Source organism: Notothenia rossii (genome assembly GCF_949606895.1).
Source record: "Notothenia rossii genome assembly, chromosome: 3".
Classification (NCBI taxonomy): domain Eukaryota; kingdom Metazoa; phylum Chordata; class Actinopteri; order Perciformes; family Nototheniidae; genus Notothenia; species Notothenia rossii.
The window spans coordinates 79,897,903-79,916,213 of NC_136901.1; the positions used below are offsets into that span (position 1 = coordinate 79,897,903).

The 18,311-nt window shown below is 41.1% G+C and overlaps 1 protein-coding gene across 3 annotated transcripts in view; it reads left to right on the forward strand.

Annotated features, from left to right (window-relative positions):
• The window catches only part of fgf13a (fibroblast growth factor 13a), an 82,816-nt gene that overhangs the window by 36,690 nt on the left and 27,815 nt on the right, over positions 1–18,311 (forward strand). For 2 of the 3 annotated variants that reach the window (XM_079670264.1, XM_079670263.1), the window contains exon 3: positions 1,355–1,522. The exons of the other annotated variant lie outside the window; for it this stretch is intronic. In XM_079670264.1, coding sequence (XP_079526390.1) covers positions 1,355–1,522 — 168 coding nt within the window. The remainder of the gene's footprint in view (positions 1–1,354; positions 1,523–18,311) is intronic. 3 annotated transcript variants of the gene reach the window in all.

An 18,311-nucleotide genomic window follows, 5' to 3' on the forward strand; every position in this document is an offset into this window, starting at 1 on the left:
GAATAGACTACATGGAAGTCAGTGTGTGGGCGTCTGTCTGCATAATGTTTGAGTTTATATTTAGTACTAAAGTGTATTCTTACTGGGAGTAGAAACTCAGTCACTACTGTAGTCCATTCATGTTTTAGCTTTCTGAATAGAGTTGGCTGAGGTTACGGACATGCGCTACAAGATTGTGATATTATCACAGCATGAGAAGAGTGGATAACAAGTCATCAAGCACAAACTCTGTGTGAAAATGGGACATCAGTTCCCTGTGTTAATCTTTAACACCATTCATGATGCCACTTTCTGGTATGTTTGACTTAAACTGACAATAATTATGCTGCTCGCACTTGTCATAAAGGGAGGGGGGGGGGGAGGGGTGAGGGGGTAGTGGCTACTGATTATGAGCCGTCTCTACTCTATAGTCATTTTCACTAAGTAGTAAATGTGTCAAAGAGAGGCATGGCACTCAGCTCCACGAGGAAAAGAAAACTGAATTTATATGGGTTGATTCGCTCTTAGCTAATCCATCAACACAGAGAAAAATAGGTCAATGATCGAAGCCAAGCATGGAATGCGGCCAGAAGAGGACAGATGCAATAGATCCAACACACACGGACAGAAACAGACGGCTTTCAGAGCATCCCAGTACAAAGTGCCTATGGACACACACATGAACAGTGACGTCATAGACGCTCTCCTTACAGTCACGTCGCTTACAGTAAATATGACTTCATAAAAGAAGATCTAGCCGCTCCAGTCTACCTGGAAGCCCGTGCTTTGCTTCTGCATCTGCTTGCTAACTCTTACAGTAAATGGGATTGATATGTGGTGAACGGGGGGGCCATAATCACTCACATGACCACAGTTTCAGTGACGCTGACATACACACAGTAGCAGACTGCATGCTTGCTCTGTGATACCACATCCTTTGGCCATACAGTCACCACATTAAAGTGCAGCAGCTCATGTTCTGTGCCTGCCATAACAAAGACTCTGAACATCAAACTGTTTCCTTTCTCTCTTTCTTTGTGTTATTTGATCACTTTTCCTTTTTAGCGACCAAGGATTTATTTAATGCAGCCCCCACTGTTGATGATTGTCTATCATTTCAGTTATTTTGTGAACTTGGTGTTGTTGAGCATGTCTCTTTCTCTCTTTTCTCCTCTGTCCCTCTCTCCTGTCATCTCCTTTCCTTCTCTGTCAATAATTGCTAATTACAGTGATTAAAAGCTATAGCTGTTGCTAATAGTGATGTACTTTTATTTGCCTGTGTTTCTGCCCTGTGTTTTTTGCTGTTGTTTTCTTTGGTTTCTGTGTTGTGGTGAGCTCTCTAACCCCAGTTCATTCTGTTATGGCACCACCGCAGTCCAGGATGACGCTGCCCCAGGTACCCAGGAGTACATTATGTTACGGCAGGACTCCATCCACTCTGCGGATATAAGGAGTAAAGGGTCCCCCTTTCGTGCTAAGTGTCACGAAATCTTCTGCTGCCCGCTGAAGCAAGCCATCCACAAAGACAACTCAGAGCCCGAAGGTTTGTTCGCACCCCCTCCTTGTTTTGATTTGCTGATGCTCCTCGTATCCCCTGCCCACTCTCGTCTTGTTTTACCTTCTCTCTCATATTCTGTGTGAAACTGATAGTTCTCCACCCCTTCAAACTAACTCCTCTTTCATTCCTGTCCTATTTTTTGAGAGCATCTGGTATGCTTCTGCCCCTTTCTAGCATGTGTGTGTATGTGCATGAATGCGTGGGTGAGTGTGTGTGTTTGAACATTTAGTATAAGATTGAATGCTTAGGGTGTGTTACAGTAGCTCACATAGTACCTGTTGGAGAGCACTGTGTGTGTGTGTGTACTGTATGAGCGTGCATGTGTCAGCCGGCATACCTCTTATGTTGGACTGAATGACGAGCACAGCATCTGTAGCCCCTCCCTACCCCAAACCATTAACTCGGTCATTGCCGCCCCGAGGCGCATGCACAGACCAAAACAGAGTGCAAAAGAAACGGCTAATAGATGGAGGCAGCTGTTGCCTTAATGAGTTCAATGACTGGGCAATTTCAGTATGTGCTTTCACTTCTACTGTCCTCATAGAACGAAAAAAAAGGCAAAGCTCTTTTATCTTCCTTTCCCGAAGACTATGTGAGATTGAAATGTTTTCATATCCAATACTAAAGTTGTGAGACTGCAAGTCAGCAATTCCCCTCCTTCCCCTCTTGTTCCCTGTGCTGCTTCTGCCTGTATGGTCTTGGTGGCTGCCTCCTACCTATCTTCCTTCCTTCCTTCTTTCCTCCCTCCCTTCCTTCCTTTCTATCTTTTTTCTTCTTTTCTTCCTTCCTTCCTTCCTTCCTTCTTTTCTTCCTTCCTTTCTTCATTTCTTCTTCTTTCTTTCCTTCTCTATCTCTTATTTCCTTCTCCCCCCTCCCTAAAAAGTTCCACCTAATGCATCCTCGTTCCCCTTTAACCCTGCCTCTATTGTATTTACATTTATAGTGCCTAAAGCAGCATGAGAATATGTAATAAGTGAAACAAAAGAAAATCCTATATGCTCGAGGCATGCTTCCATACCATGCACTGTCTGGCGTTGAGGCTCTTTGGCTGCCTCATTTATCATCCACCATAGAGTGCTAAGATTGTAGAAATGGCTTTCCTTTGCAGACTTCCTGATAGGTAAGATATGAATTATCTTGCTCTTGATATGTTTTCTGCAATGTATTGCTCTGTCTTCTGTTGAATCTTAAAGAGGGCTGTGATTGGTAGCGCTACAAGTGGACATCAGTTAACCTGTTGATAGATGTCTGTGTGCACGCTGGAGGACTAGAGCACATGCACTTATCCCTGTGAGGAAGGGAGAGAGGGAGATAAATAAGTGGAGTACAAGCAGTAGTCTGGCTGAAAAAAGTACAGATGTATTATTCAGTTTGGCAGCAGCTAGTTGGACGTGACTGAATTTACAAAGGAAGGAGGGGAGACTACAGCTGCTGCGTAAGCTGTTCAGGAGGACGTCATTTATGTAGATGCATGATGCGGATGGAAAGTGTTTAACCGTGTGGAGCAGCCTGGCACGCAGAAACACTACAGAGCTGCTAGGTGTAGAACACAAACACACTTTGTAAGAAAATCCAATGTTGACATATTTGTTTCATAATTAAAAACAAGGTTTATGTTTTGAGAGATCTGAGCAAAAAAGTCAGCCTTGTCTCATTGTTACCATAGCAACATCATTAAAACTGCTTAGTCTTGCACCTACTAATCATATGCATGGATTTTATATTCACTTAGCTTTAGGGTATTTTGAGTTGGGAAGTCACAGTGGATTGGAGGACAGACAGTTGGAGTTACGTGGTTAGATTATATTAAAGGAATAGCACATCTCACCGTCTAAACTAAGAACAGTTTGTATAACAATTAGTCACCGTGCTTTATTTTCAATTTATGAATGATACAAAAATGGAGAGAAGGGTTTATGAATTGTAAATAGAGCCGCATTAAACAACAGCAAAATTAAATCAGCACATATGTGTACACTTTAATTTGGTTTGGGGAGTAGATTTTTCTTTTCAGCTTAGAAGCATGTAAGAAAAACACTTTTTTCTTTTAAGAATTCAAGGTAACAGGGGAGGAGTAATTGATATACGAATCGGTAATTCGTAATCGATTTGGTGAAGTATTCGATTTAATGACAGCTATTAGACCAAATGTAAAATATGAAAGGACGTGTTTTGAAAGAGGCAAACATTAAGAAGAAGTGATCAGCAGTATAATTTCCTCTGAGTCTAACTCATCCCAGCGCTTCATTAGGATGGCACATACAAAGAAAGAGAAATTGGTTTCACCAGTCAGGTGAGACGTACAGTACTTGACAGAACAACACATCAGCAGCACACAGGCTTAGACTGTGGCACCTCAGAGGATGAGTTCAAATCAGATCAGTTCATCTCTGCAGAGCTACAGGGAGCGTAAGAACACAGATAGACTGGATTTGACTCCTCCACCCTCAGGTCTGCGTGTGCTGCCGGTTGTCAATCACAAAGTGTGTTGTCTTCTATGTTGACATCCCATGACACGCTCTTTGGCTCGATCTGTGACACCACCTCTCGATTCCTATTCATTCTCAAATTCTCTTCTGTTTCCTCTGATTCTGTCTCTTTCTCTTTTCTCTCTCACAGCAACAACAAAAGCTGGTGCCTGAGGGGACCGATCTGTGTACATATTCCATCCATAATTTAGAAGACTGCAAGACTTTGTGTATCTATGGCATAGCCTGAAACTATAAACACAGACTATAGTTATTCATATAGAGGTTCACAATACAGGGTGTGAGCAGTATCGGTATGTTTAATTTCAATTAGATTAACACAAAGAATGTTTTTTTTTTGTTGAAATACTCAGTTTGCGTCATTGGTAGCCCAACAATTAAAAATACTTAGGTAAGGTAATAAGAAATATGCATTGAACTGACCTAGAGGCTATACTGGCCGCAACTTTTGCCTCATGTTGGCCGGTTTAGATTTAAACAATGACTTTAAACATGTAGTATTCCAGACAACATGTCACGGAGAAGAAAAGTTCGAAGTTGGCAAGTAAGCTCTGATTATTTTGTAATTTGAGCATTTGTCGATAAAATATCCTCCCCCCATACAACTGCAGCCCTATTAGTTCATGAGGTAGCTTCCAAAGTTACAGTCTTTCCCGTACAAAATGTTTTCTTTGTATTTCCACACCGCAAACTAAAAAGACTAAACTTAACTATGTGATTAAGTTATTACAGTACAAGAACAAGGTCAATGGATTTCCCCCCCCCATAACTTACAGTGGAAGCTCGTTCTTTTAAAGGCCATATGGACACTTAAATATTGTTTTAGCAATTGTGAACCTAACAGTTAAATTGTTGTAATACTTTAGCTACAAATCACATATATTTCACATCACTGCTGACCTTTTGGTAGACCAAACCACACTATAAATGGACTCCAGGCAGCCTTTAGTTTATGTTAATTTCTCTTTATCTTACGGATAAACGGGAAAAGCATGACAGGAAAAGCATGACATGGGCCCTTTAAGCAAGGATAGGGACTCCATCCTTGCTTAAAGGGCCCATGTCATGCTTTTCCTGTTACTACCCGTCCCCTTGTGTGTTATGGAGGTTTTTATACATGTAAACGGTCTGCAGAGTCAAAAACCCTCAAACTACACCCTGTAGAGAGTAAAACTCTAACACAGAAAATACCTGTCTATGCTGACCCAAAACGCCTCGTTGGAGATTTCTCATTTTCCATTGTTTTCTTCCTGGGTTCTGTGACGTGTGAACACCCAAATCAACAACAAATGACCGGATTGGCCCGAATGAATACCTGGTGAATACACATACTATACAGAGATGCTGTTTGAGAAACCAATGTGATTTTGGAAAATTGCACGATTTAAATCTATTCTAGTAGACCTCAACAATGGAAATATGATCAGTAGAAATGGCCATGACATGGGACCTTTAACTGTGCCACTTTTACTTTAAAATATTATTAATTTTTTTGTATATTAATGTAATCAAACCCTTTTTTAGCCAATGCATATTTAGCATACTTTTGTTATACATGCATTCATGTATAATTTAATATCTAAGTTTTAACAGCGCAGTCCCACGGCAGGGAATAGCTTGTACATTTTGTGGAGTGGAAACTAGAAACGTTTAAACAAGGGAAACATAAAGCTTTGTTTTAAAAGCAAAATCTGTCAAATGTTTTTTTTGGTTTTGTTTGGTCATAACCAACTGTGAATAGGATACAACTCCTAAATCTAAAGCAAATAATGAAATCAGCACTGTATTACGTCAGTTTGTAAAAAGATTGAAGTCCAGCATGTGTTCCTCTGCATTTAGTCCACTATCTGTTTCAGTCTTATTGACACATTCACTCATTTGCTGCCCACTCAGTCAAGGCAATGTAAGCAGAAGAGCCTGAGGTATGAAAGTAGCTCCATCGATTTCCCACCACCAATGCAAATAGCATGCAGGTGATTTAGTACAAAGTCGACACGGCACAATTACATTTCGTGGGACCAACGTCGTATCCCATCGCAGAGTCTCACCGCGTCCCGCGCACTCCTGCTATGTTGACAAGAGACAAACACGCCGTCTCAGGATACACTCACGCTCCAATAACAGCTTGTTTAATTTCCGTTCTTTCCTCTGCAGTCTTTCTGCATGAAAGCGACAACTCTGTTTGCCTATGTCAATACATAAATAGACTATGCATGGATAAATAATATGCATGATAATGTGATTTGGTGCCTGGAGAGAGGAGGCTGGGAGGGGCGAGTCAATGTCACATCAGCACTGTAGGTTCTGATTGGCTTACCTGACCTCTGTGGTGGCATACAAGTGTGCTAAAATCAAAGTTTTAGCATGAGCATCTACTTTAAGCAGATTGATTGAAAACTTTTATATTTTAACAGCTGATGATCAGAATATCCCACATGTATGTAGGAGTATTGTTTCATAAGCCTCATGTATTTTGCAAAATACATGTAAGCCTCTCTGCAGCAGAATGTTATCGTTAACCAATGTTAAATATAAAAGGTTGCTCTGTTCTGTACATACAGTACAAACACAAGAACACCATTTTTAAATAATAATTTTCTCAGATTAAGGCAGAACTAGTGACAAGTGTTGATTTCTAATTTCTCTAGGGCTTAAACTAAATCAAAAAACAAACAGCAGGAGTGGGTGTTTATGACAATATTAATGAGAAACGACTCTGGAGACCAGGAGAGAAGTGAAGCAGAGTAAAGTGGCCAGGCCTATTACATTCATCATTGTCTATTTAATTTACATTTCTCTTGTATTTTCCTTTGCCTCCCTGGTCCTCTCCTCATGGAGGCTCAGCAACAACCAAACTGACCCGAGACTTCTCTGTTCATAGAATACAGTGATTCAGTTTGTTATGAAAAAACATTATGAAAGTTCATATTATATTGGCATTGTGCCAGCCAATGCATGTCATTTAAACTCATTTTGAAAACATTTAAACCCACCAAGATCATTAATGACAGGCCTACATTGCACAGTGCTCCTGTAATAAGTAATATATGTGGCTATTATCATCTTTATCACAACTTATTTGAAACCTTTGCATCCCTAGCATACAGCTTGACCGCTTAGTAAACCGCTTGCATTCTATTTTTGAAAATGGCAAAAGAGATTGAAGGACATTAAACTTGAATCTTGAAACAGGTTCATTATCAAAATGCAGTTTTTACAACATTAACATCACCATACCATAATTACCATATGCCAAATCAAGCATTAGATTTACTTCCTATCACGCCTGCCTGACTTTTTCTTCTTACTTTTTCTTGTTTTTTTCAGTAGATTTCCTGTTGTATACAGGCCAGCTATAAATTTAAGCTAAATAGAAACAATTAGTAGAGTAGTCAAGGTATAGTAACTGTGACACAAGCAAGCGTGTACGTTTTCCCCAGTGTGAACAAGCGTTAAGCTATTTAACTGAGGAAATGAGGCATGCTGCCGAGTCAGCATCACATTAATGGGAGCCTAGCTAAGTGTCAGACAGCTGCCAGGATAGCAATTACAGACACACACAAAAAAGAGTCTCTTATTGGGAGAATGAATACATTTCATATGAAATATATTTAACATGTAGACACACTAAATCATGTTTTAAACAGCATAAACTGTTATATATTTGCCTTTTATACTTTCAATTGCAACGACTCCTTCTGAGAGAAAGTGTACAGTGTCTTTTTTGCTTCCTTTGACCTTCTGTTATGTTCTACCCTCAGCTACAACATCCTGCACTCAGCAGCTCATACTTTGATTAATGAGTGGACCAGACCTCTTTGTCCATTTTAATGTCACACTATTAATCATTTCTTCAAAAGCTCCCAGAGTGGGTCGTGATCCAAAAGTTGTTCCTGAGTGTATTGTCAACTTTACCCAAAAAAGTGAATAACCAACACTTTATTTTATAATTGAATAGGGAGTAGTCTTATCTGATTCTCCTTTGTGTAGATATGGAATCTTAAAACTATTTGTTATTCTTTGTTTTGTAGATGAATGTGAATATCCTTTTGAGAAATGCCAACAAAAATAATGCATAATCACCTGAATTTCAGAAGTCAATCTGATCAAATGCAAATCTTAATATAACCGAATGACTGAATATTAAATTACAAACACTTTTCTGATTGCCTGACCTTATTGAAGGCCTTACAACTTATGTAAACATCTTAATTTCTGTGCAGGAGCGCCCACATATATTTAGAGATTCGGAGAACAGGCCGGTTTGGCTTACACACACACACACACACACACACACACCGACAGTTTTCGGGTCTTTGGTGCTGGCATGGTTACGTAAAGACCTTGGATGTGTTATCTCAGAGGGGACAGAGTGCCATGGCTGACAATGGCTGGGATTCATACAGACACCCAATTTCTCCCATCATGTCTCCTGACAGCCTCAAGGAATCTTGGCACTTCCAGACAGCATGATAAATCCCAAATTAAAGTTCAGGAAAGTATTTTTGTCCTCCACATATTAGCATAATGTCGGAGAAAAGTTGGTAAGGTGAACCTTTATTCAAGAATGAGATTTGAATCAGACTTGTAACACTATCCCTATCCACTTTCTTGTTTGTTTTTCTATGAGCTCAGAGACTCAGATTGTTTTTCTTCTTTCTCAAAAGTGGTTCAAACAGTATGTGGAAAGTGCCAGTGCATTCCACAGTTGCCTCAATCAATGAAATTATACTTAGTGATTTGCAATATTTTTCCCAACTTTGCAAGAGCAGCTACTGTAAAAAACGGAAAACAAGGCATCCACTTTCTATATTTTTTAAGTCCTGCTTAACCCTCTCCATAGCTTTGTACATCTAAGTGCCAGCACAGTTGTCTTATAGTAATATAGGCAGGTGTGTGGATATGTCCTTTTCAGAAATACTCACTCAAATTACGAGGTTGCAGATGAATCTTATGTGAAATAGTATGAAGTAAATGTCTGAAAATATATATATCAAATAGGAAAAGCTAATATTTAATGAAAACACTTGCGTGTGATAAAACTTTCATGTAGAACAATCGTTCATGTCATATTCTCACCATAATTAGGAGCCCAGTGCAATTCCTCAAGGTCATTGTAAATGTATGTGCCAGAACAATAGATGGGTAATGTATTAATAATGCATAATGTTAATGAAATGAAAATGTTTCAACTGTCAGAGTGCTCTCTTGCCTCCGCACTTGGCAGTCCTCCCCCTTTCATCAGCTCCCTCCAGTATGTGTTTCTGTCCACTGAAATGTACAGTGCCCCTCCGTATCCTCTGCAGGTGTTTGTCAAAGAGCCTTGATGTGAGTTAGTTAATTGGCATGTACCACGTTCCTTTCACCTCCATCAAAGTGTTGTGCTCCTGCGTTGTACAGTGTGTTCCTTCTCCTCGTTCTCACTAGACCCTCGATCGGTCGTCTAACATCAGTATTCTGTGAACATGATGCCCGTGACTCATTATCACGGACCCAAATCTAATTTTACAGCAAGCGTACGAGCGACCAAGCAGGAGAGGCTGGGGCAAAAGACTGAATAAACACGGAGGTCATGCGTGTGAGGTGAACCTCAGCTGTCAGGAGCCGGTGAGACTCGGCAGGATGCATACTCACATAAAAACACACATGCATTCCTGCATAAAATTGCAGCCATAAGAACAGATGATGCAAAGTTATACTGAGCCATCCCCTTGGACCCTTCTGTCAAATGTCCTCCCAGAAGCTCTCTCCTGTCCTCAGCGCCTTCTGCTGCTATCTCATTGAGCATCATATAAAAACAAGCCTCTTAATTTAAAGTAGAATACTGTAAAAAACCGCATATCTACATATGCTCTCTATTTGAGGAGAATTATCTGGTAGCACTCGCATTTCCAGACCACATTTCCGATCTTTGCGTGCGTGCGTTCCCTGAGACCTGCCTTATGACAGCCATTAGTGTTAGCCCGCTAATCCACTGGCTGCAGAGATAATTAGACACTGCACATCTCATCCGCCCCGGTCAGCATACACTTACAGCTGTCGCACAGCTCCTCTCTCTCTCCGTCTCTATCTCTGTTTTCTCTTTTCATATTTCTTCTTCTCTCATATTCTCTCTCACATTTCCTCTTATCCGTTTTTCCTAAGAAAGTTGAAAACATATTTCTTCAAAAGTTTACAAAAAGTCAGAGTGCCACAATCGAAATAAAAAAAAAGGCAACTACATGTATGATCAAATGACGAGTACCTTATCAATATACTGACGCTCTGATGGCTATGTTCTGTGGGTGTGTGTGATTAGGTTGTCACAGGCCTCAGTTGCATGTTCAGTATGATGTAATGTGAAGCAATAGGGCAGTCAGGGATGCAGTCCTTCAGCTGATCAGCTGATCACAAGTAAACATCACCACAACAGGCCAGTGTCATGCAGCTTCACTAATCCGTGCCCTCCGCCTGCCAAAGCATGGGTTAATATGTCCTAATCTCCACATGTTATCTCCTCAATTGGAAACACACACACATTGACCCTGAATGGTCTGTGTCACAGGTCAAGACCAGACATTCACGGATAGTTATTTTTCTACAATCTGTGAGAGAATCAGATCCCTCCAGTACTGAGACAGACTTGTTTTATATGGTTGCATTTTTGCAGCTACTTTTGTAAACGGACAACTTCACAGACAAAATACCGCAGCAGCTGTGCAACTTGGCGAACTTAGTCTAAGTAATATGATATGGGCTCCAGTCTTTTGCACTGATCCTTCAATCGGTAGCAGAAGGTTCATTGCCGTCATTCAATCACGTCAAAGCATGACCTCTGACTCAATGCACGCCACACGGGTCGATCTGACCATAGGGCCTGATAGAGGAAAGCGCCCGGAGAGAATAAGGGACATTGTGTAATTACTCCCTTAACGGTCATTCGAAGAACTAACTGGACCTCAGTTAGACTATCTGTATTATGTTCTAGTCAATTCATCCATCTCAATTAACAAACTGTAAAATGTGTCTGTTAGCAGGATAATGGGTCCACAACCATCAAGTCGTACAGTTGGCCACATAACGCCTACACAGCTACAGAATAACAAACATATATACTCATGAGGGCCTTCATTGACATCAACCCACCCTTTGAAGTACTGACAACCAGCCAAAATGTTCTTACGCAACACATGCAGAAATCGTGTCACAACGACAGTGTAAAACTGAATTTGGTCCTCACAAAATATAGCAATACCACACCAGGATTGCATTCACAGTATGCTCTGCAGCAAAGACTCTGTTGTGCTGCCTTTGGACTTTTTGGATCCTTCTTGATCTTTTTGAGGAGTTCAAAAAGACAGGAGGATTGGAGAATGCTTGAATATTGCAAACAGTTGAATCTTATTTAACTGTATGGCTCAGTCAGTAGGGGCTTGGTCTGTGAGCTGTAGGGACGCCGGTTCAAGTCCCGACCAGACCTCAAATATGGAGTGTGGACTGCTACTTGAAGAGGTCCCAGTTCACCTCCTGAGCCCTGCCGTGGTGCCCTTGAGCAAGGCACCGGACATTCTACAGACCAACAAAATAATATGCAGAAAAATTGATAATATAGAAAAAAACTTAACTCGTAATACTAACACAATTTTTTTGTACACATTTTCAAGCTTCTTTTGAATTTGTAATATCTGTGAAGCCTTTGAAAATGAAAGAAGTGGACTAGGCCAGAGAAAGAGTTTTGTTTTGGTATTTAGTAGTTATATTCTAGAAGTCATTAAAACAGTGTTGTCCAGGACAAAGTACTGTAGTTAGCGGTATAGTTAACAAGCCCTTGACTGCTGGCGGGTGTTAATTTCTTGGCATGACGTAATGTCCGCTAAGGGATTAGATAACATTGTGTTATAATTGCAGGCTTCATTATGATTTACAAGTTCAATGCTACTCTGTAATAGTGTTGCATTTCACATGATGTGCCTATTACAGAGCACAGAGAGCCATTACGGCTTCACTGCTGTGTTTTGGCATACTTCATTCCTCGCAGGGTTCTCAACTGCTCAGCTCCTCCCACCTGTTCAATTTCAAACACGGGTCCACTACCATCCATTGTCATTAGGTTCCCATTGATTTCTCTGTGTTCTGACTTTACTCACATGCACAGAGACTGAAAGTGAAAAGTGGGATACTCCATGTTGGGCAGGGAACATGACCCATTTACCCGCCTACTACCATAAGTTGAGTCATGTCTCCTGTAGTGTCATTTCCAGTTTAGCCAATCGGTTCTGCCCAACACTTTTAAGTACACTGACATAATCCATGCCAATCCAAACCATGCATTCACAACAACATGCTTCCACAAATGATGATCTTTTTGTAAACATAATCATTTTAAACTTAAGTGTAGTACCAGGGATAGAAACGATATACAATTATTCACCGCACATAGGCCTACACTTTAAAAAAAATGCTAAACACGCAACTTGCCTGTGTTTTAGATCAGGGGAATAAAACTCCCAATAACTTCCTCGAGGAAATGCAACAGTGGCAGGGGAAATAAAGACTCTATTGCCAGACTAAATGAGCTGCATTAATGTTCACACCCAGTTCGCTGCACTGCACATTTGACCTCGTTGCATAATATTCAGTTATTCTTGAGGCCAGACATGGGACGTAACAGGGTTATTCTGAGGACATGGACCTGGTTAATAGACAAGATGAAGGTATGTAACAAAGACTTGGATGAAAGAGATGACAAACATATTTATAGGACTCAGCTTTCCTTGTCACCAAGTGAGCACAAGAAAGACACATGTTTTCATCTTCCTTAAGAAACCTTTAATTGCCACTTCCAAAGCAAAACACCATAAAACCAACAGTTTTAGTTTCAAGAATAGCACCGTTTCCGCTTTCATAATCCTTGTGAAGTAGTGTCCATCACCTAAGAGAACAATATTTCCTAAGTTAGCAACTCTTAAAAAATGATGAAGCATGACCTTGCGCTCTCGAGCCAGTCTCAGAGCTTTCCTTTGTGTCTCCAGCAGTAAGTAGACAGTTTAAGCCAGCTGGTGTCTGAGATGATGCCTTTAATCTCACTCCATTCCCTTCCTTGATGTGTCAGTCTGGAAAGGATATGTAGGACATCATCACTTCACTGTATTCTGGGACTAAGACGGCTCTTGCTAGACAGGGTAAAATTAGCATGGAGTTATTAATACAAACTTTCAGAAAGTCTGTGCTTTTTTTTGTTGACGCCTGCACACTGGCTGGATTTCTCTTTGATACCAGATGTCCCTCTTCAGTGTGATGGGAGCCTATTTCCTGAGTGTGTTCTGCTTAATAGAGGAGGGATAACTTGAAAGAAAATACAAGTGATTTTCTCGATTACGGTCTCTGAGCTCCTATTCCGTCTCCCTGTAGCTTTCCCACTGTGATAGATTGCCAAAGGGCCTCCATTGACTTACCATCTATGATTCACACATGTTAGCTGCTCAGTCATCCATTTTGGCAAGGGAGCCTCTCCCACACTTGATTCCCTCCTCCGGCTACCTCCTGTTGTGATGCTGGCACTGATAGATACTGGGTGTTGTTCTGATAACAGGCATTTAGAGACTTCTATTACATTTTAATGGCTGGCTGCCTGTGTGTGGATGTGTGTATTGTATCCATGTATAGACGTGTGCTTGTTGAATTATCTACATACAAAAGTGCAAAGGATGTATACATCATGGTATATGATCTTATCTTCCCATACACTACTTCAGCCAACTGATGGAAAAGTAATGTGTCCTCAGGGTCGCTAACCCAGAAACAAGCCTTATATGCACCAATCTGATTGTGTACAGTGGATGTACAAAATGACATCATATGTTCCCTGTAATCTGAGCTGAGTCTTGTTCATTGAATCAACCTCACGCTGTTGCTTTAGTTCTCTGCTGCTGTAAAGCATTCAACCTGTCTATGTCTCCATACACAGCAATCAGTCACGGGGACTTCTTCATCTGGCTTACAACAACAAGCTATGATTTACCCACAATCCCCTGGGGGACCTGAGAACTGCTGGGTCATGCAGTCGGTGCTAAAAGCCACACAAATGTTGTCCGCGTACACGCACAGATATTATATTTCAATTAGTAGCCCAAATATAAACATGGCCTGCTGACATATTCCCCTTGATGTTCCATAACCGGTCCTGAGTGTATAATAAACCCAATTCCTTATCATATTTCTGCTCAGGGCACCCAAGAAACAAAGAGGACATGCCAGACTCTGTTATCATCAGAAATAACTAGTCTCAGGGTCTTTGACCTAAAGTATCGCCAACCATCTACATCTTTTCTATCTAGTTTGAGCACAAGAGGGATAGGGAGCCTCTGTGGCCTGTAGTTTTACACTCTTGTGTCGGGAGTAATGAGAGCAGATCGCTGGTACAGCATTAGTCATTCCCTGCACGCTGCTGTCTGAACTCTGGCCATTTCACACACCGTTTGGTACCTCTGATTGAGATTTCTCCACGTCGTTACAGCCTTACACACACACACACACACACACACACACACACACACACACACACACACACACACACACACACACACACACACACACACACACACACACACACACACACACACACACACACACACACACACACACACACACACACACACACACACACACACACACACACACACACACACACACACACACACACACACACACACACACACACACAGGCACATACAGACACAAAGAGTGCAGCAACAGCATGTGAAAGCCCCACAGCATGGATCCCAGCTAAATGATGTACTTCAAATGCAGTTAAATCAAGAAGGGACAGAACAGAATATATAGAACCTGTGTACATTTATTCAGTTGCGTATTTGCAGTATTTTAGTCACTGATTTCTGTTCAAAGGTATACCAAGTATCTAAAAGGAAAAGCTTATAAGGTGTACTCCATAACAGCTACATGTCAATTGTTATTTTTAATTTACAATACAGGTTGTAATATAGGTTCTTATTAGAGAAAGAGCACTAAACAGTCAGCTGAGTTACGATAGCAAAGTCCTCGGGTTTGTAATGTCGTCAATTTCACTGACCAATTATAATCACAATATTATATATTTATTAAGTTATTCTTATAGTGGCAAAATGTCATATTTACATAATGAAAGAACTGCATCACTATTTGCATAATATGTTGTGCAACTGGTTGAGGCGCGCATGAATGAAGATCAATTGAAACTTTTCCTCTTCTTCTTCTTCTTCTTCGTGTCATGCAGTGAAAATCTAAATTGGAAATAAACATCTTATTGATGATCATTTTTAGCAGTGCACATCCTCATCTATTTCTATCATTATATAGAAGACAGATACAAAGTGTCTGGCAGAGGCTCAACACCTTTTCCCAGTGCCATATTTATCTTTTATTGATGTAGAAAATAGTGTTGTGTTTCTTTCTCTTGGGTAAAAATATCTACAGTTATCGTCGCTCTGCGAGGGGAAATATGGCAGTGCTGATCAGTCCTACTTTGAAGTTGTTAGACAAAAGGTGAGAGGTTGAATGAACATTTCCAGACATTGTGTTTTTCTGCTCCTAATTAGTTCCCCTGTTTTAAAGCGAGATTGAGATGCTAGTGTTTTAACGAGGAGCAGGCTGGCACTCAGCTCAGGTATCATCAATGCAGTGTTAATGTTTGAAAAATATAGCCTATGTGTTTTATGTTATTTTTAATGAAGCTAAAAATAAGATTCACGCTGTCATTACGAAATCATTCTGGCAGAATAATAAAGCACAGTTAACGACAGATAGTTTCTATCTGTTCCAGCATTGACAAAAGACCTGTAACTGTCCCTCACTAATGATTCGCTACAAAGGAGCACTTTTTGGCACTTTTTTGCAATGTTTGTCCACAAATGTGTGCTAGGAAAACAATAGGACTCGCGGGTTTTAGTTTGAGCCTACTGACTCCCTGCCTCCATGCCCTGAACGCAGCCCTGCGTGGGGGAGGGATCACACCATCATTGGCCCTAGTGTGGCAGGCAGTCGGCCATGACGGTACCCGAGCCCCCTCCTCTTCTGGAATCTTGAGTTATGGTTCCATGTTCTGCATTAGCCAACCCCCATTCTCAGAACACACGCACACACTCTCTCTCTCTCTCTCTCTCTCTCTCTCTCTCTCTCTCTCTCTCTCTCTCTCTCTCTCTCTCTCTCTCTCTCTCTCTCTCTCTCTCTCTCTCTCTCTCTCTCCCTCTATCTCTCACACACACCCTCTTGCGTGTGTGCAGTCTCCATGGTAACGAGTGGTGTCACTATGGCACTGGTGGCCTAGCATGCTGGGAGCTGCTGTTGTAGTGGATTTTGTGTAGCGGCGCACGCACAAAGAGCAGACAGCCAGCACAATGCTGCCAGGGGGCTGAATGAAGCATTAACCCTTTCAGCTTATCAGAGATCGTTTTCTTCCCCCCCCTGGTAATATTTCACTTCATCCCCTCACTCTGTACCAAGAGGTTCAACAAAAAATCCTGCCATTGCATTTTCCAATGATATGTTAAGATATTCATACTTGGACAGTTAATATCTTGATGTAATCAGTGGCACAATCTAAGTATGCAACTTTGCCCTTTATTAGACTCCACGAGCAAGGTTAACCTCCCAATTTATGCAGTGTTTGCCCTCGAAGCCACTTTTCTCTGTGAATTTAAGAATTAATTAAACCCTTAGTGTTATCATGACAGCCTCGGGTTATTAATAAGAGGAGATAGGTTTAATCGTTTGGTTATATTTAATAATGCGGAGGTCAACACAGTGCTCAACCTTGGCAGCTCTCAGGCATATCTCCGCTTTTACTTTGGAGCTCTGCTCTCTGGTGGACAGAGAGGGCGAGAGCAGAGCGGAGCTGGGACCTCCTGGGTCTGTGAAGACCTGCGCTGCTCACACAGTTAGGTGCGTGTGCAGCCTGAATGGCACTTTTCATAAGACTATGTTCGACAGTTTATTGATTAAACACCACCTGCAAGACTTTTCTATGTCAGCATTTTGTGCTAGGCAAACACCTCTTCACTGTTCAGGCTCTTAAAAGCATCTTTTAGCAGTAAAGTGAGTTTATTATCTGGCTAGGTTTAGACACTACTTTCAATAAACAATCAGAGTGCATTGTAGTGTAGACACTATGATTGCATTATGATGGACGCTTAGAAGTGTATACTTTTAGCTATTCTTAATTAGTGTTGTCGTCCTGTACAGTATGTGTGTGAGTGCGTTACAGTGAAGGTGTCCCCGAAGAGGCTACCTTCACTTCGGGGCACTACAGTAATTCATCACTACAGTAATTAATCTGCCCGTGGCACATTGCTACAGCAGAACAAAACAAAGACACAGAGGCAGCTTTTGTGTAGGAGTGTGTATAAATGAATGACCTTGCTTGACTTGTGTACATTGTGTGTACAGGTGTAGGTTACAGAGATCAGGGTATTTGTTCGGACAGAAACTTTTATTACATTTTGATAAAACCAGAGACTTTTCGCCCATCTGATTTCAAGGTTACGTTTTCTGACAACAGACTCAACTTTCACAGACTCATCGGCGGCCACTTTAAAGTGTGTGTTAGGCTTCAAATGAGTCAAAAATAGTCCTCTCTTGTCTTGTTTTTAGGACAAAAGAGGACTAAATCTATATTTTCTTCAGAGACATTTGAAAACAAATGATACTGAAGCACTTCGGATGAAACAAAAGCGTATGATTCATACTATTTTTGTTTCAACACCATATTTATTTATAAGTCTCTCTTGTATTTATCTCACCAGTTCCACTTTCAGCTACAGTATTGCATGCTATTATTTATTTGTCCTCCTCCATCATGCTTTGCTGCTGCTATGAACAGCAGTGACAGTGTAACAGACATTATCAGGCTTATACACATGTGCACCTTCTTTGGTATTATCTAGGTATTTGATTAGTGTCGCTGTTGTACAATGCGGCTCGACTCTCATTACGGTTTCCTGTCCTCCTAACTGTCAGTGATAAACCCAGCCATCCTGCTGAAGGGCCACGCTGTCTGCTTGAGTGATGGCCCAGGTTTATCAGGAGTGGGATGACAGAAGCAAAACCTGGGATCTGCTTCTGGTGCTCAGTCTGTCTGTGTTTGCTCGTGGCAGAATTAGATTGATCATATAGTACCACACAGAGAAAGTGTATACTGCACTAGGTTGTATAGACAGAGGGTCTTTGTACACCTTTTTCTGAGTGAGGTAGTAACATGTATTGTAGGGTAGGAGCACTGCATCCCTACTTTATAGCAGCATCCGCAGCTATTG